Here is a 26,215-nt window from a genome sequence, read left to right on the forward strand (position 1 = left end):
GCGTTGTCTCCTTTGATATAGCAAACCTGCCTAGACGAAACCTGCGTGCTGTATATATACACGCACGCACATGCACACATGACCGTGCTGTCGCTGTATCGCTCCAACCGTTAAAAAAAAGGAACAAGTTGGAAGGGTCGTTGGATTTCGCTCGTGGTTTTTCTCTTTTATCTTAGCCCAGTAAGATCCTGCGTGGCCTTCCAGCTCAGTAACCTCGCCCAATAACAAAAAGGTCACCATTTGACCTCAGTGTTCTGTCAGCCAAACGACAGCTCCGCTTGACTGCCCCCAGCAGGCATTGCCACAGCCGTCTTTGTCTCCCGTTAAAGACTGCTACCGGTCTGGCTTCTGCTGTTGGTAATGATGAGACTGCTGGTGCAGCTTGACCGTGATCAAGCTGAGCGTCCATGCTCGACGATGCCGGTAGGGATGTTGACAAGCTTCCGTTTTATGTTTCCATTCCGCACCATTTCGCAACTAGTTTCCGTACATTATATGTCGTAATCATTACCAGTATTGCACACACATCATAATGATGGGGAACATAACGAGAGCATGCAATAGGCCATTGGGCCTACTGTTCTTATCAGTGACGACGCTTGCACCACTTACCAGTTACCAGTAAGTCTCGTGTTACTGTAAGACCAACTAAAAGGGGGACTATAACTACGCTGCAACAGTCGAGCTTTGCGCTTGGTTGCAACCTGTTACGCGTACCAAACGTAAAACCGACGAGCAAACAAACGGCCGCTGCGAATAGATAGTGTATCACATAATAAATACCTACACATGTTGAAGGAACTACAGACTTACGCATCATATAAACTCCTTGATCTAGCTATAAAATGATGTGCTTGGTTCAGTTAGGTGACTTCAGGAAGAGCAGACGATCTGCTTCAGGAATAGGGCGTTTACGAAGGTTTTGAACGGCAGACCTAGCAGTGCGCTGCATGTATGCGTATGTCAGTGTGAATCTTCTTCCATGTCATTTATCACTTTGTTTTCAGTCGTAGAATTAGACCTACCATATGGCTGCTGAACGACAACGAGCTGCAGGTCGGTGCATACTTGCACTAAATGCGAAAGGAACACACCGCGATTTAGACGAACGATCTTCTATATTAAACCAATGAAATCATCGCAGGAAATGTCGACATTGCGCTACTATGAGTTTGTTTACTCTAGTTGAAACGCCTATCATGTAAGAAGATTTTTTTCATAGGATACGTTTCGAATCCTTGCGACGTTCGAATTTTCAATCAAAGCAACTAGGTCACACGTTAGTAATGTCTGTATCAACATATTGTTAGTACTCACAATGAGATGTGTGTACAAAAATCTACGAGCGCTGAGATACAGTCCCTATTGGGCTTGTTTTGTAACGTTTAATATTAATAATATAAGTTGCCGTTGTATGGCTCAAAGCCACCTGGTTAAGGCTGTAGTTCTATAAACACTATGGAGGTTAATTTGTTTTTCCTTTATAGCAGAACATGAAGGAGCGTGTATTTTCTTTTAGAAATATCTGCTATTATACACCGTTCACTACGAACACTATAGTCCGCTAATGTAACTTTTTACAATAAGCCGTTTCATAAATGTTTATGAGTTACAGTTTACCTTTTGTCCGTAACTTCACATAAAAGACATGGGATACATATGAAGAATTGTGAAGAGCGGCTTGAAACAAGATCCATTGTCCTATTATTGTCCCAACTGGATGTTCTATCGGTAAATATAGCATAAGGCCTTTTGAAGTCTGTATAGATTCAATTACGTTTTAAGCCTGTGCATCTTTAAGTTAGACGCCGGATATAAGTTCGTTCGGAAAGCCGAAGCACGGCACACAATTTGAATCTTGCCAAATTCTATATGAAGATACATTCAACATTCATCTTCGTAGTAAACAGCTAACTTGTCAGTCAACACGTTCAGATAGCCTTAGGCGGACAGCGGAACAGCTTCAATATAAAATCTGCATGCAATCAATTAATAATCAGCGCAAACATCATTAGCTAGTTCCATAAAAAAACGTCAGTCCTACTCGACCTGGACCACTGAGCTGTCTCCTACCGTGTGCAAAAACCCGACTGGAGGAATTGAGAGCATCAAAAGAAGCAAAACGTGTCGATGTAGATATAGAAACAGTGACGAACAGTATCTGTCGCTCGCGGCGGAACGTATGCCTCAGAGCAGAGCTTCACGCTACGTTCATCGAATACGCATCAGCTATATAACGCAAATCTCATATAGTTCTAAGTAGATACTTGTCTCTGTGAAGAAACCCAACATGTTACATATTTTGGTAGTAACAATAGTACATACAGATCGAAGTTAGCTAGCGAAAGGCTTCTGTTACTGTATACTTACCTGTCTCAATCTCACAAGTAACGTACGGTTTATTTTACTGGTAGAACCTTCGTATCCTGATGATTATAGTTTACAGGTTTTACACAACTAGCTACACAGCTAAGACATGGTGTTTTTTTCGCTTTGAACGTCGCCTGCCCCTTTTCCTCGTAGACTTGGCCTTACATCTACTTGATTCACTTGGTGTCGCCAGGCGATAAAAAAGAATTCCAAAAAAGTGCGTTATTTATTATTGCGCAATTCTCGATTATCTCATCCGGAATGAGACTATTCATCTAATGCTACAAGTAAACCAGACAGGAAGGGCAAAAACAGCCACTTGCCCTTATGGCTATGGAGGAAAAAACTGTCCAAAAGACGTAATCTAGTTTCCATACTACCAGTTGAAATTCGTTGGTCAGCAGTGGCTACTCTTGCCATTCTGTAGCTATTCGATCGGCACTCAATGTAAAAGCTCACTCATATCAGCATAGTCTTGGTTCAATGCAATATCCGTCAATTTTACTATTTATGCGCGTGTTGAAAGTGTCACACAAGAAGCCAAAATGTCTGGCGAACAAATCGGGTAGTCCTGTCGAATTTCGTCAAATTGTATCTTCAAGCTACCACCATTAGCGTTAACATAACTGAAAAATATTGAGCTGAGCGTGACGCAAACAATTTCCTCGAAGAATAGGTTCGAACGCCTATAGACAGAAGGGTGACTTACAGACGATTAAGCGCGTTGACATGATCACGTGTAGAATACATCACCAGGATTTGTTGACGCTGTCCATCCATCTGCCGGTTTGCTGATGGTTACCGTGGCCATTGTCATAGTTGATTTAGATGCTCGTAGCATTGTGGAATAGATGCTGCCGATGCTCATCAAAGGAGCGTCGATGTGTCAAGATGGTACCTCACTGCGGAGAACAGCCAAACACTAGCTCTTTTCCTACGAGAGAAAAGCTTTCTTTGACCGACGATACCAATGTTAAGCTGATGTCTATATCAGTAACGATATATCAACTCGGCCGCCGGCCTCTGGGAAGATAGCCATTGGCTGACGGCGACACTCCATTCCTATCGGTTGTCAGGAATTGCAGCTATGCGTTCAGCTATAGTGCTTTAGAAAAACTATTAAAATAACTGTTATCACTGGTGTTGCTGATGCTGTCAGTTTCGATGAATGTCATTATTGTTATCGTAAAGACAGATAAAAACGATTTTTTCGCCATCTACTCTACTGCTCGCATAGCCTACATTGTATTGGTACTTCGTGAGTACAATAATGATGTGAGCTTGAGCTTAATGCCGACACCCCGTCGCGCTTCAGATTACTGATGGAAAAAGTGTGACATCTTTGATAATGCTGATAGAAATAATGATTGTACGCTAGACGCGAGCTGAAGGGCTTGATATAGTTAGTGGTCCTGGGCAGAAAAGCGGGATCTCAACGGAAAGGTTTGACAAGATCAATAGTTGACGCTATTAGAGAGCGATGAAGCGGCGGAAGCGATCACAAGCGAAACAAGAATTGGGAGGAAAGTATGAGGCCTATATACAAATACAAAAATGTCTCGCCAGATACAGTGATAAATGGTTCAGAGTGACAGTGATCTTTCAGTGTATATTCATGGTGTAGCATAGCGGAGTATGGGGATAAGATCAATATAGTGAATGTATTAGCAGCTTTCTAAATGTCACAGTGATGTAGCGTGGGAGACCCACGCTCATTTCTCCAAGTGCTGATGATGACCATGAAATGATAACCAGGACCATACGATTATGGCTGATTGAAATCCCAGTGTCACCAAAGAATATTACTGCTATTTCATAGCTTTATTGGAAGTACCCCAATTAAGTCCAGCAAGATCGGCCCCGGCTAGATCTTTTTTCTCGGGAAATTAAACGAGAGAGATAATTAAAATGAGGATTTCTTCACATAGTAACCATAAAAAAATAGAGAGTAGGAACAATACGATTATCTGGAAAGGATAGCAGCTCGGAGTGCCTTATTGACTCATCAATTGACTTCTCCTATGAAACATTATTAATTTGTGTCAAATTTATTTCAAATAAACATTTGAATATAGTTATCATAATAATGAGCACAACCAAATTCTATTAACGACTTGTCGTTAACGCTTGGATTGGATGCGCTATCCAATAAAGCCCAACTGACTGCTATTCTCTCTATATAATCTTTCTGTATTCAGCTGCATTGGTAGACAAATATTTGTCCGCAGAGCTGGCCCCTTACAATGGTTGACTGCGCTGAGGTTTTTTTCTTAGAAAAAACGCTTCATCTCACATAGTTAATACTTAATTTTCAATCCCTTTAAACGACGTAACAATCAGTTTTACTCATAAAAAAGATACTACTGGATGTGTGATGTTCTTAATGTAAGGTGGACTCCAAAGTAGCCTAGTGCTGCACCCATTAGTCCACCCGGGCATGTGCCCCAGAGTAAGCACGTGCGTGCACTCATTTCCCATAAAAATAATCATGTTAATGCTGTAACCAAATATACGCGTACTTTCTTCTACAGCGTACCATATCTGCGGTTGTCTCCATACGAAAAAAATAGTCCTAATATTCCAATGTACCATGTACATTTTTTGCTTTTGTATGTATTCGAAGCGGCTTGCAGCGACTACAGCGGCAATAGAAGTATTGTTGTTATCGGCATCATCGACTAATAATCGGCACGCCACCTTATAAGCTCTTATCATTTAGCCTGTTGATGCTAACGGTTGTCCTACCGTCAAGTGCCGATTACGTTGCTTTATGTTATCTGACTTCTTCGCGCTTTAGAATTACTATAGATTATGAATCGCCATGTAATCAGTTAAGAAATAAGGCTTTGCTAAATTGTTATTGCTAAAATTCTTCAGAAGAGCAATATCGTCATGCACCACTGTTTACTGCCTTATTCAGTAATGTATGTATCCAGATCTGTATGTAGTTGTGGACATTGCACCGTGGGCGCTACGGATGCCGCCAAGATATCGTGTCTTCACTATTGCCAGTTCTTCCCCGTTTCGACTCGGCAGCGTTCAGCCCAGCAGAAAATCAAAGGAAGGAATCAACGCGTGTCCGCTAACTGTGTCACTTGTTTCTGACGGTAAAGCCTCTCCTCTGGACAAATAGCAAACAAAATTGTTCGGAGACCGAACGGCGGAAAGGAACAGTTCAAATAATAAGCGTTTATTCCTAGCATCTACATAGCGTCGTTACGAGTGGCAGCACAGGCAAAGACTATCAGAATACTGCGTCTACTCAACAAAGCCAAATTTGAACGCCAACAAACCGCGTAAATGACCCGGGTCAGAAAAAAATCGCTATAGCAACTATAAGCAAATCACATCAACACTGAATCTGTTGTTCAACGTGCGTCTGCACATGCCCAACGCAGAGAAGCATTTCTCTCTCTCTCTCTCCCTCTCTAGCCTTCCTTCATCTCGTGGCCCTTCAATACTTTCAACGGATAGCTACACAACCGTTACTAGGGCCGTTAACGTAACAATATCTGGAAACGTTCGGTAGACGAACAGTTGAAAGGCTGCATTTTCGTCATCTGTTGCGGTTTACTCAAAAGAGAATCTTTCTCTAGAGTATTGCGCTGCCTCCTGATTGTCTTTTTCACACAGTTACTTATTTCCTCTATGTTTATTCTTTCGTTTATCAAGGCCGGTCCCTAATCGGTTCTCCAACTCACGCTTCCGTACTATTGTTGTTCCCGGTTCCCACGACTGTCTTCTTATCTTGTAATTCTGTGCGAGTACGCCTTTTACTGCAGCCACATCCCTAGCGGGAGCTGTAGTCTTACCGTTTTTCGTCATCGCGGCCACAGTCATTAATGATTTGTCACTACCGTTAAGGCGTACACGATCGTGCTAATCGCTGCTGCCGACACTGAGTTCTTATAGTGAAATACTACGAGCAGACGTGGAAACAGGGGAGAAGAAACGGTGACGTTCTTCGTATATCCTTTTAGTATTAACGTTAATGCTGTTTTCTTGGTCGTTGTGTTTGTCGCCAATTGCTGGCCAAAGTGGGAAAAGCTCGTTCCAAAACAGTTAACGGGCGCCGCGTTTGTCTCAGTAAGAGGTCATGCCCTAGAAACTTGCACGCCCTCCGCGTATGTTTAGTACCCGTCCAGCGCCCATTGTGGCTGATTAGATGGTTTACATCGGCTTATGCTAGTAAATCTTTGCTCGGGTGTTTACTGTTCACACCAGACTTTGCGGTCTTTGGCCTATCTAGCCACCGTCCATAAAATGATAAACAACAACGACAGCCGCAGACGCAAAGCGCCGATGGTAGAAGATCTGCCCTGCATTTGCTAACATGGATAGAATGTCCTTTCGTAGTCTACCACAGCGTTTGATGCTCGCAACTAGAAGAAAACTTTTTTGACGCTAACTTCATGTAGCCTCCTTTTTCTGGTTACTAATATTTTTACATTTCTGGATGGCATCGTACGAGCACAGGTGAACCGGTGCTGCGATACCGCCAAGTATTTATGTCGCCGTTACAGCTGTATCTGTCACTGACGCATTTGGCGGGGCTTGCGCCGACGACGACGACGAACGGTAGCAAAAATCATCAGCGACGATCCGATGTGATACGATTTCTTTCATCGAGCTTAGGCAGAGCGAGTTATTAACGAATTTGTTGATTATGTCTTTAACTCTTCTACAAGAATGCTACGGTTACAGGAAGTAAAAGGTGCTCATCGAGATGGTCACAGTTACTGCCATTTGAAGGTTACATAAATGCGGATACATTATACGCTCGCTTGAGCTTACAGTTGATTGATTTAAACGTTTCGATAAATGCAGAACGGGTATGATACGAAGTTACGAAAACGATCAAGTAATCAATGAAAGCTTACAGAAAGAAGGAAACGCACCTTAAAAACGTTTTACCCAACGTTTCATTGTTGCTACCGAACATATGTCATCATCACTTACGGTAATACCAATTGTTCGTCCAGAAGATCAAGAAAAATTATACAATATTAATTTTTTTTTTTGTTAAATTCCAGAGTTACTCATGAAGATAACCATCGTGCAATCTTGTTATTATACAGCATAGATTTCTTCTTGTATGCCCTTCTTCACAAACCATCACTAAGTAGATATAAAATATTTTTAAGGACCGATCAAAGGTTTATTTAATCAGAGGCTAAAACTGTTAGGCTTTATTTTTCATATGTAGTACAAGAGAATTTCGGCAAGACCATGGCCACGAGCAGGACGAAACAGCCCATCTCTTGGATACCCAGTTACAATAGCTTTTCGTGTCATACCCCATACGTAGCCAGCATATCGTTTCTACTCCTTATTTCCTTGTTGTACTGCTAGCAAATTACGAATCAAACTACAATAGAACTATCAATACCGCAATTGTTATTCAGTCTAAAACCGCTCTTACTTTTTTACCCGGAAGTAAACGCCTTAAGTACAAAATGTTATGGTATTAGTCTGTTCCATTCAATTTCCATTGGGCAATAAACATGGGTGACTGGAGCAACTTCGTGCAGACCTACGGCGCTGATAGCGGTTATGGCAAGAAGGGCGACTGCAAGGACGCCTGGCCGGCACGGCATTTTTTCTCTAATTATTAAGTTTTTTTTTTGTCTTGCGCCGCTAATTCGTAGCCTGACTAGTTGAAAGAAAAGCGGTCCTAAACGATAACAATCACAATGACGTCCACTGATCCACTGTCATTGACGAGTGAACGGCCCTGTGTGATCGTTAGCCGCAAGCTTTTTTGTATTCCAGTCCGAACATCCCCGTCTTGAGGTAGGGGTAAAAGCCCCAATAACTACATCAGCAAGCCATATACGCAAATCAACGCAGGCAAACGTATGTATATTCAGTAGTTCAATTCAGCGTGTTGTTTCCTTCAGCTCTTTTAGCTCTACCAAGCAGTGCCAGGTGCTAATCGATTAGAGTGAATCGTATTGGGTGAAACGTAATGTGTTAATGAACGGCCTATTTTATGAATGTTTACGTCGCTTTTTCCGACAAAAACCCAGCGTAATGATACGTGTGGCCATTATTGTTGCGATTCTTACGAGCGATAATAGATAATATGCAACCGTACGTATACGACAGGCGCACCTCAATAGACTTCACTGAAATACACAATACCATACATTAGTATACTTTGCAATAAAGACCAAAAAATGTAAATCTGTTATATATTGCCAACCAACTTGCCGGTCTGTAACGGTCTAGATCTTGCGCTTTCAATACTTCGGCTGATTTAAATCCGCAGTGGACGTTTTCCGCGGTTTCGTCCATTGTTGAGAATATCTTTTCATTCTCTTTTTGGTCTTCCGATAACGATTACCATCAGAATGATCTTTTGCTACAAGAAGCTCTTCTATTTTTCACTGAACAGTCGATCTGGTTCAATACCACCTACTCAAAGCGGCAAACGTGTTTGCAGGTGTGGCTGAGTTCATGTTCCAAAGTGCGGGTGCCCCCCGCCCATGTGTGCGCCGCTAGAGGAATTCGGAAAGGTGTGAAACGCCTGACATCACGTGCGGGTGACAATACAACCGTAAGTTCTGTTCTGCTCGCTTAAACATTTGTTTTTTTTTGTACTTACTAACGCCCAACACATTCTAGTAGAAAAAAAATTCACGCCCCGAAATATTTTTGAAGCATTCTGTACCGACTCATCTACAATGCGAATATATATATACCCCGAACGTGCTGTTTCTGTTGCCTGCGTTACCGCCAACGCCACCAAATTCTAGGAATCATCTTGATTAACGTTACGTCAAACGCTGACAGGCGTTGAAACGCCAAAATTTCGGGGGATGGGAGGAAAGATACGACTACGGCTACTTTGACTATCGCTACTATTACTGCCATTATTCTCCGACCATCAGTTTTCGTTCATTTGTTTAGAAATGAGACCACGTCACGGAGAAGGGGAGCAGTCAAAAATACGCTCCACCCTCGTCAGCAACATCGCAGAAGACATCACCAGACACCAGGCTGACTTCCCGTTTCTTCACTGCACTAGCGGCGGCGATCATTTTAGCAATAAAGCAGCTCGTTCAGAATTGTCGCCTGCGAAACATCGTTCTTCGTGCACAAAGCGGCGTGAATCGCGCGACAAGGCGATGCGTGGCAGCAGAACTGAAAGTCTAGGACATCATGGCGGTGCGCCTCTATATATTTATATAAATGTGTTTATTACGGACTATAGAAGTGACCTGGAGTTTTTCCCGCTGTTTTTCGTCCTCTTTCTATTTCTCTGTTTGCGACGGACGTCTGATTGAGTCGTGCCACAACAGAGCAAAGCACGCAACCGTCGGCAAAAGGCCGCCGGCGTAACCGGCAAAGCGACAGCACCACTAGAGCGTGTTCTATATTTTGCCACGATTCGTTGCTGTTGCCGTTGCTTCAGCCATAAACGCCGTCAATGCTGCCGATGGCGTTCGGCATTTTGGGTCAGTGTCTACCACTTTCGTGTCGAGATGAGTTGGCAGCGGTCGGCAGAAGTTCGATTTCTGACGCCGATGAAGCAGTTGCTATGTATACCTACGCATAACAATTGTGGCAGCGATAATTCACGAAAAAGTTCATTGCTTGCCTTTCTTCCTAACAGACTCATTCTTTGTCTCTCTCTCGCCTCTTCTTTCTGGGGCTCCGGAGCTCAACTAGATTAAGCTTAAGCCGTTACCTAGGACCAATGTACTATTAGTTTGTTCAATACTGCCGTAAATTGCGTCTACAGATGCTAAAGTAAACATAACCTGATTTGGCCTAAGTTACTTCACTACTGATTAGTATTGAGTTTACGGTGTATGTTTTGCCGCGCAAGGTCCAGATAGTTATTATCTTATGTTTTGCTATTTAGTTAATGCAAAGGATGAGGAGATCATTATTTATTATACACCGGCATCAAATCGGTCCTTATACATCATATTATCACTGCAGCTTATGGTAAAAAATTTTACTAGAAAATAACATTACTTTTGCAGCGCTGAAATTGCTATCATAGCAACAGACTACCTAATTTTACTATGAAAAAAAAAAGACTAAGAAAAAAACAAAAGTTCATAAAAAGCGTACGAAGTAAGTTACAATTAATACAGTTTTCGTCTGCATGGCTAAACTTCATTTTCGTTCCAATGGATGTTCGAACTGGAACTACTCTACCTTAACAATGTCATAACGTGCCGAGCAGCAATAATAATAATTATTATAGTTCAATCGAATAATTCCTACTATTAAAAGATTATCTTGAAGATGCATTGAAGCCTGCCCAACCTCATTGGGCCATATGTGAAGATGACACTGCCGATAGTAATGTCACGTTTACTAGTCACGATAGTGATATTTGTCGCTTAGAGCCACGCGCCTTCTCGGAGATGTCTTGAACCATACGACATTTTGTAAGAACGATCGTTCAATAACGATTCCTCTTTCTCTCTGCCGTTGCCCACGTTAGGCAATTCTGTGAAACTCGGACCGTGGCAGCGAACGTAACTTTTTGGCAATCGTCTGCTAGGCCAAAAGCCTTGATCTCTTACGGAACAAAAAGTGACACGGACTTCGATGTTCGGCTTCTGCTATTGCTGCTACCGCAGTCATGACTACGAGTTGCATCCAGTGTGTTATGCTCGTTCCCCGTTGTATTGAATTGTCAATAATCCGTAACGATTTCCCCAGCATGGCTAAGGATTTTAACTGCCGACAACAGTTCGTGTTGAACGAAAGCTCTATTGCTGTTTACCCTTGCTACACGTTGCAGTAGTAGATAGAACATCAAAGGAGAAGCTCTCAACACAGACATTTCTGCGGCTGAAGAAAAAATGTCAACGAACACAGTTTTAGCGATATAGTGTCGTTAATGGTGGAAACGTGGCGAAAACAAAAACCGCTGGGATTATTATCAATGTATTACAGTGGCAAGATTTCGCTATTACGAAACGATATAGGCCTCGACCATGAGTTAACGTGGGATAGACGATTCGTTGACGAAGAAATTTGTTTACCTCGATGACGAAACAATTGAAAATTTTCACGTAACGAATGAATACGCGAGTGACACAGCCGCACCGTAGTAACCCAATGTTAAATTATTAGGAGTATCAACTTTTGATCGAAGCTGCCCTATAGTTGACACGTAGATTGATATCCATTTCGTATTCATAGTAGCCTATAAACTGGGTTAGGTCTTTCCCATTTTATTAGGTAATTTATCATCAATGACAAGCAAAAACGTTGGACTAGGCGTAGGTTCTTAAGGGGTCCATCAGGCTGTCTTGAACTGTCTTGATATATTCAAACATCATTGCTAACGTTAGCTAAGACAAACGAGCCCAAACTATTGATGAAATGTTGTCTTGGCCTTAGACTTCTGAGCGATGTGTATGTGAATTCGGACAAGTTAAGTTACGATGCCAGCCCATGGTAGTAACTGAACTACTTATATATGGTGATCGAAATAATTATTGACTGGAGTATTAACTTAGAACAAAAAGAAAAGGTACACTAAAGTTAACAGGTATTTTACTTAGCAACAAGTAAAGAAAGTCACCTTCACGAATGACTTGAAGACGATACAGCATAGTAACATATATGTATGTCCACTTCAGCCGTTTAGAAGACGGTTTTTAGCGTTAACTAGTCTTAGATAGTCCCTTCACTGGTAGCATTTAGAAAATGTAACGTTCTTAAACGTCGCTGTTTGTTCCGGTATATGCCAAACGAGCTATCTGGACGGCTAGAGCAACACACACACACATACATATATATATGTATATAAGAAAAATCGTTTGTATGCGTAATGAGTATGAGAAGATTTGAAGAAAAATCGAACGTTTGAATCGACAATTAAATGACTTCGAATGTAACGACGTAGACAGAGTACTTTAGAGTGAACAGTTCAGACGAAGTCGCAAGAAGACTAGATAGGGTGTTTCTACAATCCATTGAGGTATAGTTTGTTGATTTTAGTCAAATGACGGCTCTGGTGTAATAAAATCGCAATTGAGATGTCTTCACCGGAAACTATGACAAATTTGAGAAGCTTATGCTAATTTTATACTACACTGTTTCAAATAACATACACGTGCACCCAGATAGAATGGTTATAAAAGACCGCAATTCGAAGAGTCCGTTGCGTCTACTATGGAACCTTGATTATATGATGAACTGCCGACTGAAGCAAAAGCGGGCTAAAACGAAGCTTGTTCTTTGGGGAGTTTTTGCGGTACAAAAGGGATTGCTTGTGGGAGCGACTGAGTCACTAGGGCTGAATGTACAAAAAAAAAAGGTTTGATATCCTTGCGAGCGATTGCTTGACCATTTGAGAACCCAACAGGTAAAAAAAAGTCGATGAGAAAATTTCTAACGCGCCGACGAACACAAAGGCTCTGCTCATAAACGTTTATAATATAATCTGAATATATATGATAGATAGAATTCTTCGGTCAATGGTGAAACGTTGAGGTCTAGGCAATAATACTATATGAATGGGACTATTTCAACACCGTATTATACGCCAGAAGTTGCAATGCGACTCGATAAGCTCTAATCTATTATATATACAAGGACTTGGTGTGACATTGGCTCGAGTCGCTCAGATTTATTAAAATCTCAATAGAAGCCTCAAAATTTATAGGTAGCCTACTTGAGTGGTATAGGATATATAAATAACGTATTTTTAATAGCGTAACACAGATCTGTATAGCACATTTGAACCCGTTACTTACTATTATTATCAGACCATTATTTCCTAATCGTTCATTACCTGGAATTAGGTAATTTTCTAAGTTAATCTGTCTCATTTAGAACAGTTATCGGCACCTGGATGGTACAATAACAAAAAATAAGACTCTTCGTCGAATTATACCAGAAGCTAGTTTTTGTGGCACTTCAAACATTTCGTTGTCGATATCTATCCATATGTTAATCGATGTTGCCAGTGATCCCTACGTGGAATCATAGGTACTTCAATCCTTTTTACTTTCTTGCGTGACATAAACGTTTGCAGTACCCCTTTCGCCAGATTTAAATCGTTCATGTATACTGGAAAACTATGAAAGAAGTATTTCGGTTAGTCTAAATCACCACCGCTGTATCGTCGGGAGTTTCAGCTACTTCTTTACCACACTCAGGCTCTTCTCCGTAATGTTATTGTATGGCTGATCGATGCACAGAACAAGAGAGATTCAATAAGACTTTATTCTACCGCTAATGGTTTCCAATACCAAATCGATTGGTCCAATCACTGTAGTCGCAAAAAAGGCCAAAAATGTCGGTTTAAACCTAGAAGTATTAAGATTCTCACCCTATTAATCGATCAATTAATGCAAAAAGCATGTCTTCCTGTTCTTCGACTACTGCGCTGATCGTCAGAGAACACTTTCAGCACATAAAAGAAAGGTTCATTGAACGGAACGCTTCGAGCTGATTCGATAGTATTAAGCAGCCAACTAGGATGACCCCCCCCCCGACATACTCCCCTGCATCTGACATTGCACGTTGCCTCGTTGCGTTCGCAGGTGTTTTTCGTTTCATAGTAGCCTGATCAACCCAACTACTAGCTGGCCCGGTGTCAGAGAAATGCAATTTTAACAGGAAACCAACGGCGCATTCTACAAACTATAGCAAGTAATGCAAACACAATATAGCAGTTGTCGGTATAGGGTCGTGTTTATCGTGAAACCACAGTAGCATTGTTCCATAGCGTCCATTATGTAAAACAAGTAAACCGTTATGAAATATGGCGTTGGGTTAATTTAGTTCATTAGCCTGGAGCAGTATATTATGTTAGCAATTCTTTTGATTCAGTACAATATCTTCCTCTCCAGAGGAAATCACTGCTTTCATCGGCTGGAACTTGCACAGACTTTGTGCTGCTTTAAGGAAGTATACTGTTATCAAGTACGAGCGCTCGCACCGCGATGCCATACGGAACGTATTATCTTTGCTAGCCCAAACTAATATCTGTTTTTTTCACATTGTGGTCTTCAGCTAAGGTCTACGTAACGTTTTTTAAAAAAAAAATTGTGCGACAAAAACGTTAAATTAACGCTTGCTAGCTCAATCAAAGTGTTCTTGCTTGAGTCTTAGGATTCCAAACCGCTAGACCCTGTTGTTCTCTATCTAATTCTTTGCAAAAAACTATTAATATACGATTTAAAAGTTGCATAAAATGTGGTGCTGGGGTTCCTTGGGGAGGAATAATTGCAGTTAATATATTGTACATATTCGCGTAGAGTCAAGAGCTATGAAGTCGCTACCAACGCAACCTAGCACTGACTGGCGTAAGATAAACCAGGAAAAAGCTGTTACTCCCTTTAATTCTAATAAAGTTGATTATTAATGCGAAAATATGAAGACGCTTGAATATTCTATTTACATTACTATTGTAGCTTTCTCACTTTGGTCCAGAGAGCTCCCTGCCACCGGAAATTAAAAATCTGTTCGCGGATTTTCACAGCTGTTCATGGGAAGTGTGCAATCAGGAACGTCTTCCACCTTCATGGCCAATAAACCCGGATTTATAAAGCTTTAACTGTTTCTTGCGAAGCTAACGCCGTAAGTTGAATAAAAAAACGCCGTTTAATTTATATGTTAAATCAGATTTGGAAGGCACGCAAGAGAAATTTGGCGACGTACAGCGAATCGGCACTTCTCTCCCCATTCTTATATTAACTAAACTCCTAAATGTTCTGGCGTTTTCGTACAGGGCAACAGGAAGCTATTCAAATAGTACTTCAATAACAACGTTTGGCTGAATCAAAAACTTTAGGCCTAAAAAATGACTAGTCGATCGTTTTATCGTAAATGGGACTATTTACTTTGAAACTGCTTTTACAGAGCTATGACCTTTCAGTGCCACTTATGTAGAAGTACGTTCAGTAAGGAGGGAATAGAGCGAGAGAGAGAGAGAGAGAGAGAGACTGTGGGTCGCCCAGGAGTACATCATTTACCGATAGTCAACAAATGTAATGTTCGCCCTATCGCAATTGGTTATTTAGGTGCATATTTTGCAGAATACATATTCATCGTACGTGTATTCCAAGCATCTACTTAGACTTGCTGTGTTACAGATAAAGGTTGGTTGTACTTATTCATTTATTATAATTATTCTGCTAATTGACAAGATCATTCCACTGACAATATTAGTCGTTGTTTTATTCAAATTTTCTCATTGTTTAAACAAATAACGCTTGTGTTAATGATAGGTGCAGGCGATCTGAAAATCCAGATGTATGTTTATTTATATATTCAGCTGAGACTGAACTAGTCCTTCAGATTTCCTTCCTTAAAGCAATCGAAAATACTTCTTGACATAATATCGTACAAGGGATCAGTATGTCTCCGATTCCGACTGAACCACTTTCGTACGCACACGACAGCTATTCAGAGTTCACATAAACAGATGGCATAAATAACGCCTCCTATGAGCTAACAAATTGGAGACTTGACAATCTCTGACCAACCTTTAACTGGAAACCTTCTTTGGCAGAAGGCCCTTCGAAGGTCTTCGACGGAAAACCACTGCCTCGCCAGTGAACGGCTGTAATGCTATCGGCAGTGGTGACAACGAACACCGAAATCAATTTTGCTAGCATTTACAATATAGTCATTTTGTTCGCCGCCGACAATAACTGCTACGCTAAATATGTTGTTGTTTAAATCTAAAAACCGTTACATACAGATGAACAATATCTTTGATAATAACAATGGCTCAGACTCGTTTGGCATCGAGTCGGACGCTACGTAAGAAAGTACGTCACGAAACAATTGGCTCTCAAAGCACTAACACTACAGTCATCATATAGAGCTCAGAGAATTCAAAAATACAAATAATAAACTCGAAAGTAACACGTTTTAGTGACCTTTGTATGAAGAACGCCTTAGTCATGCTGACGTTTTCTGAATCACTCAACTGCCCTTCGATTGTGACAGCGGCTGCACAAAGCGAATCTCAGAGAATCTTTCGTTTATAGTCAACCCATCGTTGTATATTTTAAAATACCCGAATAGCTAAGCCCCTTTACGGACGAAATAGCTTAAAACATCGTCTAACGGTTTCCCAAACTTGAGACTGAATGCTCTCATACATATTTAGATAATATTGTTATGACCCGTACATGTAATCGCATCGTTAAAGCTCCACATTAGTTTCATAATGCAAAAAATAATCAATTGAAACATTGGAAAGATATGTTTTAGATATGAAGATGTGCATGTTCTTCAGACTTGCAGTGTTTTCCTCCTGCGGTATTTGCACCACTGAACAGCCCTTATACAGGATGTTTTTCGTTTGTTTTGGATAGTGTCGTCCTGAGAACAGGAACCGCCATGTGACTATTAGACCTATTACACCGACAACATTGGGTTTGAGCTCAGATTTTACTTTGACAACTCAGTTTCCTGGTTCAACACTTCATATATGTACGGTTTTGTCCATATCCCCTATCTAGCTCTTTCGGAAGTGAAATATCTAAAAAGTTAAATGGAAAATTTACATACGCTCGGGCCGTCGATAAACTTTAAAGGCATCGTACTTATTCAAACGATTCTTTTGACCAGAAGAAACCTATCTATTGTTAACCGGTGCTTTGTATTATACGTTACACTAAGCCTATGAGATAAAAACCTGCGCCGGCTTTGTTCATCCTGTTAATCTCTCAAGAGTATATCAGCCGACGTTTTTAAAATAAAAAAAAGAAAATAGGAGCATCCAGTAGAATGCCAGCTGTTGATGACGTAAACGTTTGTTGACGTATGACTTTTGAAGACCAAAAATCGTTTGGAATAGTTTCTATTAGATGAACTTTAAAGTAACATTGCATAAAATTATGGTTTTGACGTCCAAATCATAAGTCTTTATTATATATGCATAGTGTTTTCCGTTTACAACGAATGCCCTGCTGGCGCGAATAGAGAAGCGAGCTTTTAACTTTAGTTTAGTTTCAACTTCATTAAAGTTGTTTGCTTCTACTTACAGCCACGTGAAACGGAGAATCCCTTTTGGAAAACCGCTTTGAGGAATGCGTCGACCGACTTGGCGTCGCGGTAATCAAAGCAGTTGAAGTTGAATTATTTAATAGTACCTCATCTTAACTTTGTAGCGTAAGAACGGAATTAAACATTTGAAATGGGCTCGCATTTTACTTGTTTTATACTTACGAAGACTCTAGTACACGTATTGGAAGACTGTACTAAAGGCTAGAACTGCGCATTATCTTACCTTTTATCGCTGCCCGTATTTTCGTCGTTCTGCAAACGCACTTTGTTGATTATCCGTTCAGTATATATCCTTTGGTCAAAAGTCAGTCTTCAGTAGTAATATAGCAATCAATCCAACGTTAACACCGAAAGCTATTTGCTATTCGACTTCATCTATTCCTTACAGCTACAATGTATTTATGCCAATGGAATCCAGCCCGTTGTTTCACTATAATAAAACTAACGATTTCTTGTGCACAACAAAATAGAAATTGACGCCGTTCACATCTGGTCACCACCGACCACTAGCGTGCTTGACCGCCACGTTTGATACCGTCTTCGGTCACTCGGATCGATCGGCGCGCAGGAGCCAATCAGCTCCAAACGCTGTCGTATTTCTTCAAGCAACCGGCGTCGTTCTTCTTACGTGAATTTCAAGCTGACAAACTGGCTTTCATCCGACGCGGCGGACTGTACCGGTGTTCCAAAACGTTGCACCTGTGGAGAGAGTGATAGGGTAACCGTTGTCTGCATGTGACCGTTATGGGAAAGGACGGTCACGGTGGGGAGAGGAAACCAGACGAGTAAGTAATCGATCGAGCCGCTGCTACTACGCTGTTCCGACCTCCTGAATGGACAGACATACACAAGCATAGGCTAGCTTGTCGTCGCGTCGCGCATTTAACCGTTACTAGTCGCTTGTCGTAGGCGATCCGATGTAGCCAAAGGCCAACAATCTGCGCTGTTCGGCTGGTGCCTGTTAGAACGTAACCAGCAGAACAAATGCTATTGCTACTGCCGTTACAACTTCCACTAACTCGCCCATCTGTACGCTAACGATGGTTAAAGAGATTCGATGTTTCATTGTGCGAAATTTCATGAGGTACTGTTCTTCATCACCAGAGGTTATCATGCTCTGAATTCGCTCGGCGAACAGCAAATCATCTACGGCAAAAGAAGAAAAATGATGCCGCAGTAATCGTATAGCTGTGCTATTAATTCAATCCGCTTAGGAAAGCGACAATAAATATCTGGATTCTGACACGTGGGTTCATTGTCGATTTGGGAAACATGAGCGCGCCAAATTTAAACCTTACCCAAGGAACTAATATGCTATTGCAATGTTTTATTCTAAAGACATCTAACTTCTACATAAATTCGTGCAAAGATCTATCAAATTCTAAGCTGATTCATTGTCGTAAGGTATCATGCTTCTAAAAGCAAAAGGCAAATAAAGTTGACTACACTTTTATTGCGTCAAGAAGGGGGAAAATCCTTGAAGCTATTGACTCTGTTCAGCGAAAGTCTTTGAACAGAGTGAGCGAATGGTTTGAAACCGACGCCTAACGAGGTGGTAGACTATCACGAGCGCCCTTACGATGATAACAATATTAGTAACCTTTGAAGACACCTGAAAATAGTTAGCTGAGCGGGTGAAAAATGAATACTTTTACCGTTGCTTGCGGTTCCCTTGGAGAGTACATAATTGATCAGTTAGACAGCTAAGACGCACGCGAAGAAGCGGTAAACACACACAGTTTAGTATACATACGAAGCTGGTATTTTTAAATATATTGCTTCTGCCGTGTCTTTAGAACTTAGAGACTAGTTTGTACATCATTTCTTTTTCGTATTTCTCTAACTTCTTTACAGAAATCATCACAGTCCTTATTGTTACCATCGTTATAATTATCAGTATAGCATAGAATGTAGTCTAACTCCTCATTAAAATGTTTCGTGTTCCCTGTTAGCGATAATAACATAAGGCAGCAACACTATTTTACGTAGAATTATATTATAATAATTAGAAAGATGATAATGCAAACAGGGATCATAATTGTTTCCAAAGTTGTATGGGCTTTTTGCATACGTAAAAGACGACGACGGCGTACAAGTGAGAACGTCACTAAAAGAGCCGGTAACAATCAACAAAAACACGTTAGTAGTGAAACGTTTTTTTCAACTACCTATTATACATGAGATTTATATAATAACATGTATCATAAAAATTATATATAGACTAGCCACCTGTAAGGAATTTTATTTAGATATATAATTTCTCTGTTTATGGCTTCCCGAAGTAAATTGGTAGTAAAATAGACTTACCCACCATTCGCCCTTTTTAGAGCATGAAAAGCCCCGTAATTACACAGACTTAGATCGGGAGAATAAGCGGGTTGAAGTCAACGATGGATATTCCTTGGCTCAATCCAGGAAGTAATTGAGGTTTGGCGTTGTCATCAAACAACCAGACTGCGTGCTTTCAATTACCACGCCAACGATCCATGAGTTTCTTGAAGAACGGGGCGCATTTATTATTTCATTTTCGGCAAGTATCTTATAGCAGCAAATGCCCCTGATGTCTATATCATGTACTATTATCACTTTATGCCCAAATCTAGTTAACACTGCCACCGAACGTCACTTCTCTCTAGAGTATCACCATTCTCTCGATTAGGGTTCTTCCAGCTGGTGGTAGAGATTGTACCATATAGCGTCTATAGTGACTATATACTACAGGCGGGCCTTCTCTTGAGTCAAATTCCATCAGCTGTACGTGGAAAACACCGCCGGAAGTCAACTGAGGAAGCGCCATTTTTTAATTAGTCTCCGGAATTTCAGTATTTTGGTTATAATATAAGAAATGCAGTTTTAGTGGACAGAGTCCTTGGACTTCAAATTTTGCTTTCGTGCTTTCAAGCCTCCTCTTAATGTCTGGTCACCTCTACATTGATCTTCACCATTCTAACCCTCGTTTTTGAAACGGAAGCACCATTCGCATATTGTGTTTTCGTTTAGGGCATTCTTGGCTAATGTCTTCATGAATCTTCGATCAAATTCCACAACATTGTAGCCATCAAGGCACAAAAAGTTGATTGCTTTTTAACATTGAAAGATGTTACATAATGTGTGGTAAATTCCATTGGTTCTTAGTCATAAGTTTTTAGCAATAAAATTCAGCAAAGTTCCCTTAGTATATAAGTTATTCAGTTTCATTTACATTGTAAGTGGTTTGCAAAGCTACCGAACAAACTGAGTTTCTAAGTTAAACAAATGCGTAGAGATTTAAAAAAAAAAAGTGGAATTAATTTCTACTAACGTAGAGAGAAAATGTGTTGAAGGTTGTTTTCTGCTTCAGTCACATGGAGCACCAGCTAAATATTGGTTAATAACAGCAAGCAAATTTTACCGCTATGTTGGATGATTTGACTCTAATTGATTACAGCATAGTTCATTAAAGTCAACATCACAAAGTTGGGACTTACCTGTAAGCTGAGTTAACTTTATTTAGGTAGGTATCGAAGTAGGTAAAAATCAGGCCTCTCAACTTACCTGAAGCCTGTTCCTTCGTTCTGTTCATCCTTCACTTCGACGCTATCATAGGTGCATTATTAAAAATATCCCATGATTGGCTGTTTTCTTTCTTCGAACAGCTTTGAAGGCAGCGGACGCTTTCGTTCAAAGCATGAACAGTACAAGCGCGGTCGACGTGTTCTCAGCGCCTTCGTTGCGGTGTTTTCGATCCACTTCCTTCGTGGCATTGCAAGGCGCTTCACTTCGATCGAATGTCGTTCACCGTAGTTGGTGTCAGATGCCGAGCGAAAGCGGCACTACGTACGACTACGGAAAAATGTGGGAGAAAGAGAGAGAATCAGAGGTAGCAATAACATTACTCAAAATCGAGAATATCCATTGAAAGAATTCGACCGCCTTACTACTGCTCAATGCACGCTAAAACGGCCTAGTTTGCGATCCACGTTATCATGAATGTGGGTTAGCTTTCCGTCGCATCGAGCAGTTGCCGTGAGCTAATGAAGAACCAGCGAGGGTCGTCTGGCGAAGTCGCGCGCAACACCGACTTGACAACGCTAGAGTAGCTCGAACGTACTTCAGTCGGTGGTCATTTGCTTCACTGTTAGGTGGCGTACAGGCCACCGCAAGCCGACTCAGACATGGGCCTATCAATCAGTCCAGCTGTGGAAGGGTCCGCGGTTAACTATGACACCAGAAACGAGAAGATCAATTTAATTAGCCACGATTAATGTTGGGATTGGAGAAGGGGGCCCGAAACGGAGTTCAGTGGATTATATATGTATATAACGTTTGAGAGAGGGAGCGGAGGCATCAGCGAAAAGAGAAGAGTATACGTATCGAGGCTGAATTGTTTAATTAAGGTAAAAAAAATCATGTAGAAACAGATTGCCTACGTGGCCATGTTGCACCCATTGCAGCGAGTATATATGAGCCAGGTGACGTCTGACGACTAGTGACAGTAGGGCCGTGATAATCTTTTAACACTATGGAACGCTCCCTCTAGAAATGGCGTAACGATTTAAAGCGGAATTATATGTAAAGATATAGCTATACAGCATAGGCAATTCGGCATCGCCCATCGCTTAAATTATACATGATTGTCGTTCTAAGCAATCATCCACGAGTTCAATCACTAAAATATTAAACATTCCTTTGTCCGCCAACTTACGATCTGGACTAATGGAACGACAATATCAAAAAAATAACAACATTAGTAAAATGCTTGTGTTTCTAAAAACAGATTTTGATATACTGAACACAGCGCCTGAAACAACGTGAGATTTCTTTAAGAGCTTCCTTACTGGGCATCCATTGGGCATGCTTCACTGTATTTACGTAGCTGTTTGTCTTCATCATATTGTGATACTGGGGATTTATATTGGGTATATATTAAGTAATATCACTCGACGACGAAATTGACATGAATAAGTATCGATAAATGTATTTAACGTCAGATTAGGAACTCTGCACGATCCTGAAACGTAAAATATTCCGATCAATATGACGTGTTAGAACGATCGTTCCCGTTAGGAGGCTCCTCTAATACCTGGCCACCGAAACAACGCTATTGAGCGAGCGTATCATTAAAGATTCTACACAAGAAAAACGTTGGTGGAGGTTCGCTAATAGCTCTAGGACTTGGAAACACATTGCCAATGTTAGATCGTATCCATAACAAAATTAAGGAGCTTAACAGTAAACGTAGAAAAAATACTCGGATAGTAAGGGCTTCTTATAAAATGCCCTTTATCAAATGCAACTGTTGTGCATGTAGCCCTGTCGAATCTATGTGGGCCTACCCATCGTAAACATCGTACACATCCAGCCCCTTTTTTGCAAGGTCATGGTAAACATTACGCTTTCTGTCGTAACTAGTCGGAACATTTTCGTCAAGATTTCTTTTTTTTTTGTAATTATTATTCTTGTTATAATCACAAAGAACTGATAGTGGCAAGGAGCGGGGAGTTCAGCTGAAGTATTAATCACTCATGATCTATTGCGTTAACATTATGCCACAGCATCTACCGCTGTGTCTCTACAGTAAATGTGTTCTTTATCAAAGTTCCCAGATTTAAGCAAGCGGCCGACCAATAGATAAAGTAACTAACTAAACAAGTTATCATCAAGGTAACTGACAACTTCGAAAACGATCGATTTGAACATCAGCTTCAGATTGAATCACAGCCGGTACTCGCCGCCAGTTGGCACTGCCTCCTCTACCCGACTGTAGTTGTTGCTAACAGCTATCAACAATAACAACAGCAATAAGAAAAAATTGTCCATTACTTAAGTCGTTGCTCCTACAACAACGACACAACGATCAGCAGCAGCAGTCGGCGTCGCAGTAGTAGCGACCCCGATACGAAGCTAAATACTTGTAGTATTTGAACACACACAGCCGACAAACTGATAACCCCCAACAATGGTCGAAGTAGCAGAATTAACAGTAGAACCGTTGTAGCCGACCTTTTCCTGACCGTTCTGTACTAGTTGCTTGGTATAGTTAGGTGGAGTTACGCAATACGTTTACCTACGAAAACCTCAGTGGCAGCAACAGTAGCGGGCCTTTCGGCATTTTTTTATCGCGTCCTGACATGATTCTCAAGGGGCAACTGATGCGGTTAGACCGATACCGGCTCAGCCGCAATCGACGACGATTTGCCTCCTGAACGTTTGCGATAGCTTAATAGCATCGTATCTACATATATTGTACATGGATACGCGCGTACATTATTGATACGGTGACCAACAGTGAACGATTACGAGGTCTTCTTTTCGAGCGTTCTGATTTCAATGTGTTTTCTGACATTTGTACATTCGCAGTGGAAATCGACACATTGCCATATTAAACGCCAGGCAAACGAGGCCTACTTGACACTACTGACACTGGAGCATTATGAAGTACACGTAATTATTTTCGGTCAAAAGCGAGAAATTCTGGGACGTAAGCCAATGAACAACATAGCTAACGGAATGATATTGCTTAGCGTAAATATTTTATATACCTTCTCGTAGTAACATCAGTGGAAAATTTTTGTTTGGCATCTCGTTACGTTTTACTAGCAAAATTTCTTTGGATGCCTTCTCTTAATTTTAGCGCTGTTTTCTATTGATAGGTCTGGTAACCATAAAACGATCGACCATTTAAACATATGCAAAAAACGGTCTAGAAGAATGTAAAGTAGATACAAAAACGTAGCTTGAATAACGATGGGCACTTCAGCTATCCCAACGCACTTGGTTGATCGCCATAATGTTTTTAGCTGAAGTCGTGGTGATTCCCGCCGGGATCCCCCAGTACCTAGACACGCAAATCAAACGAGTCCATTCGATCATTTTTGGAACATCACAGTGATTTTCTGGAATCATTTTTGGCTACCAGAAAAAAATATTACCAGCGCATGGAAATAAAAGCATCCCACTGGCGTTATTCTGGGATACAGAAGCAATTTTAGAGGCAAAGCCAGACCTAGCTTATCTGCAACTCCTAGACTATAAAAATGTTGGATGTCGTAACCTTTCTAGTTTATTTATTGAGGCCAGCACTCCAAAAGCTTCCTAGGAACTGTGCTCCTAGTTACGTTCTATATTACCATTTCAAATCTCGTTATTAAAGCCTCGTTTGAAAGAGTCGACGGCAGGGTATGTCACGCAGGCTATCATCTCTTTTAAGGCCTATAAGCAGCTGAAATGTCACTTTTTCAATTTAAAGAACGTGCTGACCTTATCCATTGCTCTGTTCTGTCCTTTTCGGTCTAGGCCGTGATTAAAACGAGTCGATGAGGTCGTGCGTTATCGTTGAGTAACTATGTATCGGCGTTCTTCATTTTTGGAAAACAGCTCGTAATAGAAAAAAACTCATATTCATAGCAAATGTGAGCATTAGCCTAAACCCGAATTTACACAAGACTACCATCAAAGTGGTTTTCTCGTTACTTCGTCGTCATTTTCCCGATCCGTCCCATATGGGCGACACAGACTGGCCCATGTCTCAGCTGTGATGACGCACGCCCTGTCTTGCTCAAGAGCTGCCGTGCGCGCAGTGATTCGTTCTTCCGTTTGAAGCCGTAAGAACTAGATTATTCCTCAACCCCTTAATGTTCGTTCTAAAAATGATTGCAAAAGTGAAAAAGAATTGCTTATTTGTTAAACGTATACTCGCCCAGTGCTTTGACAAAAATGCAATAGCGCTTTCACTTTCGAAAAACAAAAACTTAATTGCTAAACATCCACTTTATTCATAAGTAAAAATCTTTGCCTCCAAACCCATTCTCAAGTGACACTCACTCAGCTTATGGCGGTCGACAGCCAATCATTTTGTGTAAATATATACGAAATTTCGCCTGCTAACGGTAAATGGTTTAAGAACCCTTTAAAATGTTTGATGTTCCTAATAGCTTCGGACTGAAGTCATAGCGTTCAGCTATTTAACACGCTAAAAAAGTTACCCTTTACAAATTGCAATTAGTGATAGTTAAAAAACTTCAATAAAATATGGACGAATCCAAGTCACTCTAAACAGAGTTCACACAGGATTGCATCAACGCTGCTAAGTCCTTATGAGAACGTGTTTTAAGCTCAATAACATTGCAGGGAACTGTTCCCAGCGCGGGTCTTTTTGAGATTTCTAAATCGGCGTTTAAAATAAATAGATCTCTTCTTAAATGCTAAAGGCTTTAGTATCTATGTAAAAAGTGTATGCTTTATAGAAGCGGATATGGAGTCACTTTCTGCCAGGCTGGCATGATTCGCTAGATCACGAAACAGTTTGGTACTCCCCAAGACGCTTGAATCTGGTCCGTCGAAATTTAGCCCCCTCATGACAAACCTATAAAGCCAATAAAAGACGACAAACACTTTCTTAAGGACAGCATCTTGGTACCTTGAAGCTAAGCAAACGTCAATCGTCACCATAAAAAGACGACCAATACATTTTATAAGTGTATCTTATGATGTTAACATTTTATTAAAGTACTATTAACAAATTAATTATGGGTTAAGCGCAAACCCACTTTATGATGACTTTTCATACGTATTAGTGCATTATTTTGTGCCTCTGAATTGTCACGCTGATTTCCCTTAGTGTAGTTGCTACGAAGCTGCACAACCAAATCAGATGTGCACACTCAGTTTCCTAAAAACATATCATACATGGTGCTATGCGTGTAGAAGTAACCCAGTTTCTCTAGCCACGAACCCTTATTTTCTATTTTTCCATTGTCAAATGCAATGTAAATCTTCCAGTACTGCTCAAGTGCCGGCTAATCTAACAGTTGCAGGTTTAATTGAAATATGATTAATCATAACGAATCCTGGGCAGAAT

The 26,215-nt window shown here is 40.9% G+C and overlaps 2 protein-coding genes and 1 long non-coding RNA gene across 10 annotated transcripts in view; 2 read left to right on the forward strand and 1 right to left on the reverse strand.

Moving 5' to 3' along the window:
- Positions 1 to 18,116, reverse strand: part of Cad99C (cadherin 99C) — a 63,930-nt gene extending 45,814 nt beyond the window's left edge. For both annotated transcript variants that reach the window (XM_086972956.1, XM_022852441.2), the window contains exon 1: positions 17,600 to 18,116. The gene's annotated coding sequence lies outside the window, so the exon portion shown is untranslated. The remainder of the gene's footprint in view (positions 1 to 17,599) is intronic.
- Positions 1 to 26,215, forward strand: part of LOC111271559 (uncharacterized) — a 33,350-nt gene that overhangs the window by 495 nt on the left and 6,640 nt on the right. For 4 of the 7 annotated variants that reach the window (XR_015315372.1, XM_086972960.1, XM_086972957.1 and 1 more), the window contains exons 2-3: positions 8,816 to 8,929; positions 9,283 to 9,540. The exons of 1 other annotated variant lie outside the window; for it this stretch is intronic. Coding sequence is in view for 4 of the 6 variants with exons in the window: in XM_086972960.1 (XP_086829086.1) it covers positions 9,285 to 9,540 (256 nt within the window). In the remaining 2 variants the exon portion in view is untranslated. Of the gene's footprint in view, positions 1 to 1,007; positions 1,202 to 8,815; positions 8,930 to 9,282; positions 9,541 to 26,215 lie in introns of all 7 variants that reach the window. 2 more of the 7 variants (XM_086972958.1, XM_086972962.1) reach the window with 2 other exon arrangements.
- LOC111271560 (uncharacterized) lies at positions 9,550 to 14,733 on the forward strand. The gene is made up of 2 exons (XR_002686937.2): positions 9,550 to 9,830; positions 10,835 to 14,733. It is a non-coding gene; the product is annotated as an uncharacterized LOC111271560 (long non-coding RNA).

Source organism: Varroa jacobsoni, unplaced genomic scaffold (genome assembly GCF_002532875.2).
Source record: "Varroa jacobsoni isolate VJ856 unplaced genomic scaffold, vjacob_1.0 contig00762, whole genome shotgun sequence".
Lineage (NCBI taxonomy): Eukaryota > Metazoa > Arthropoda > Arachnida > Mesostigmata > Varroidae > Varroa > Varroa jacobsoni.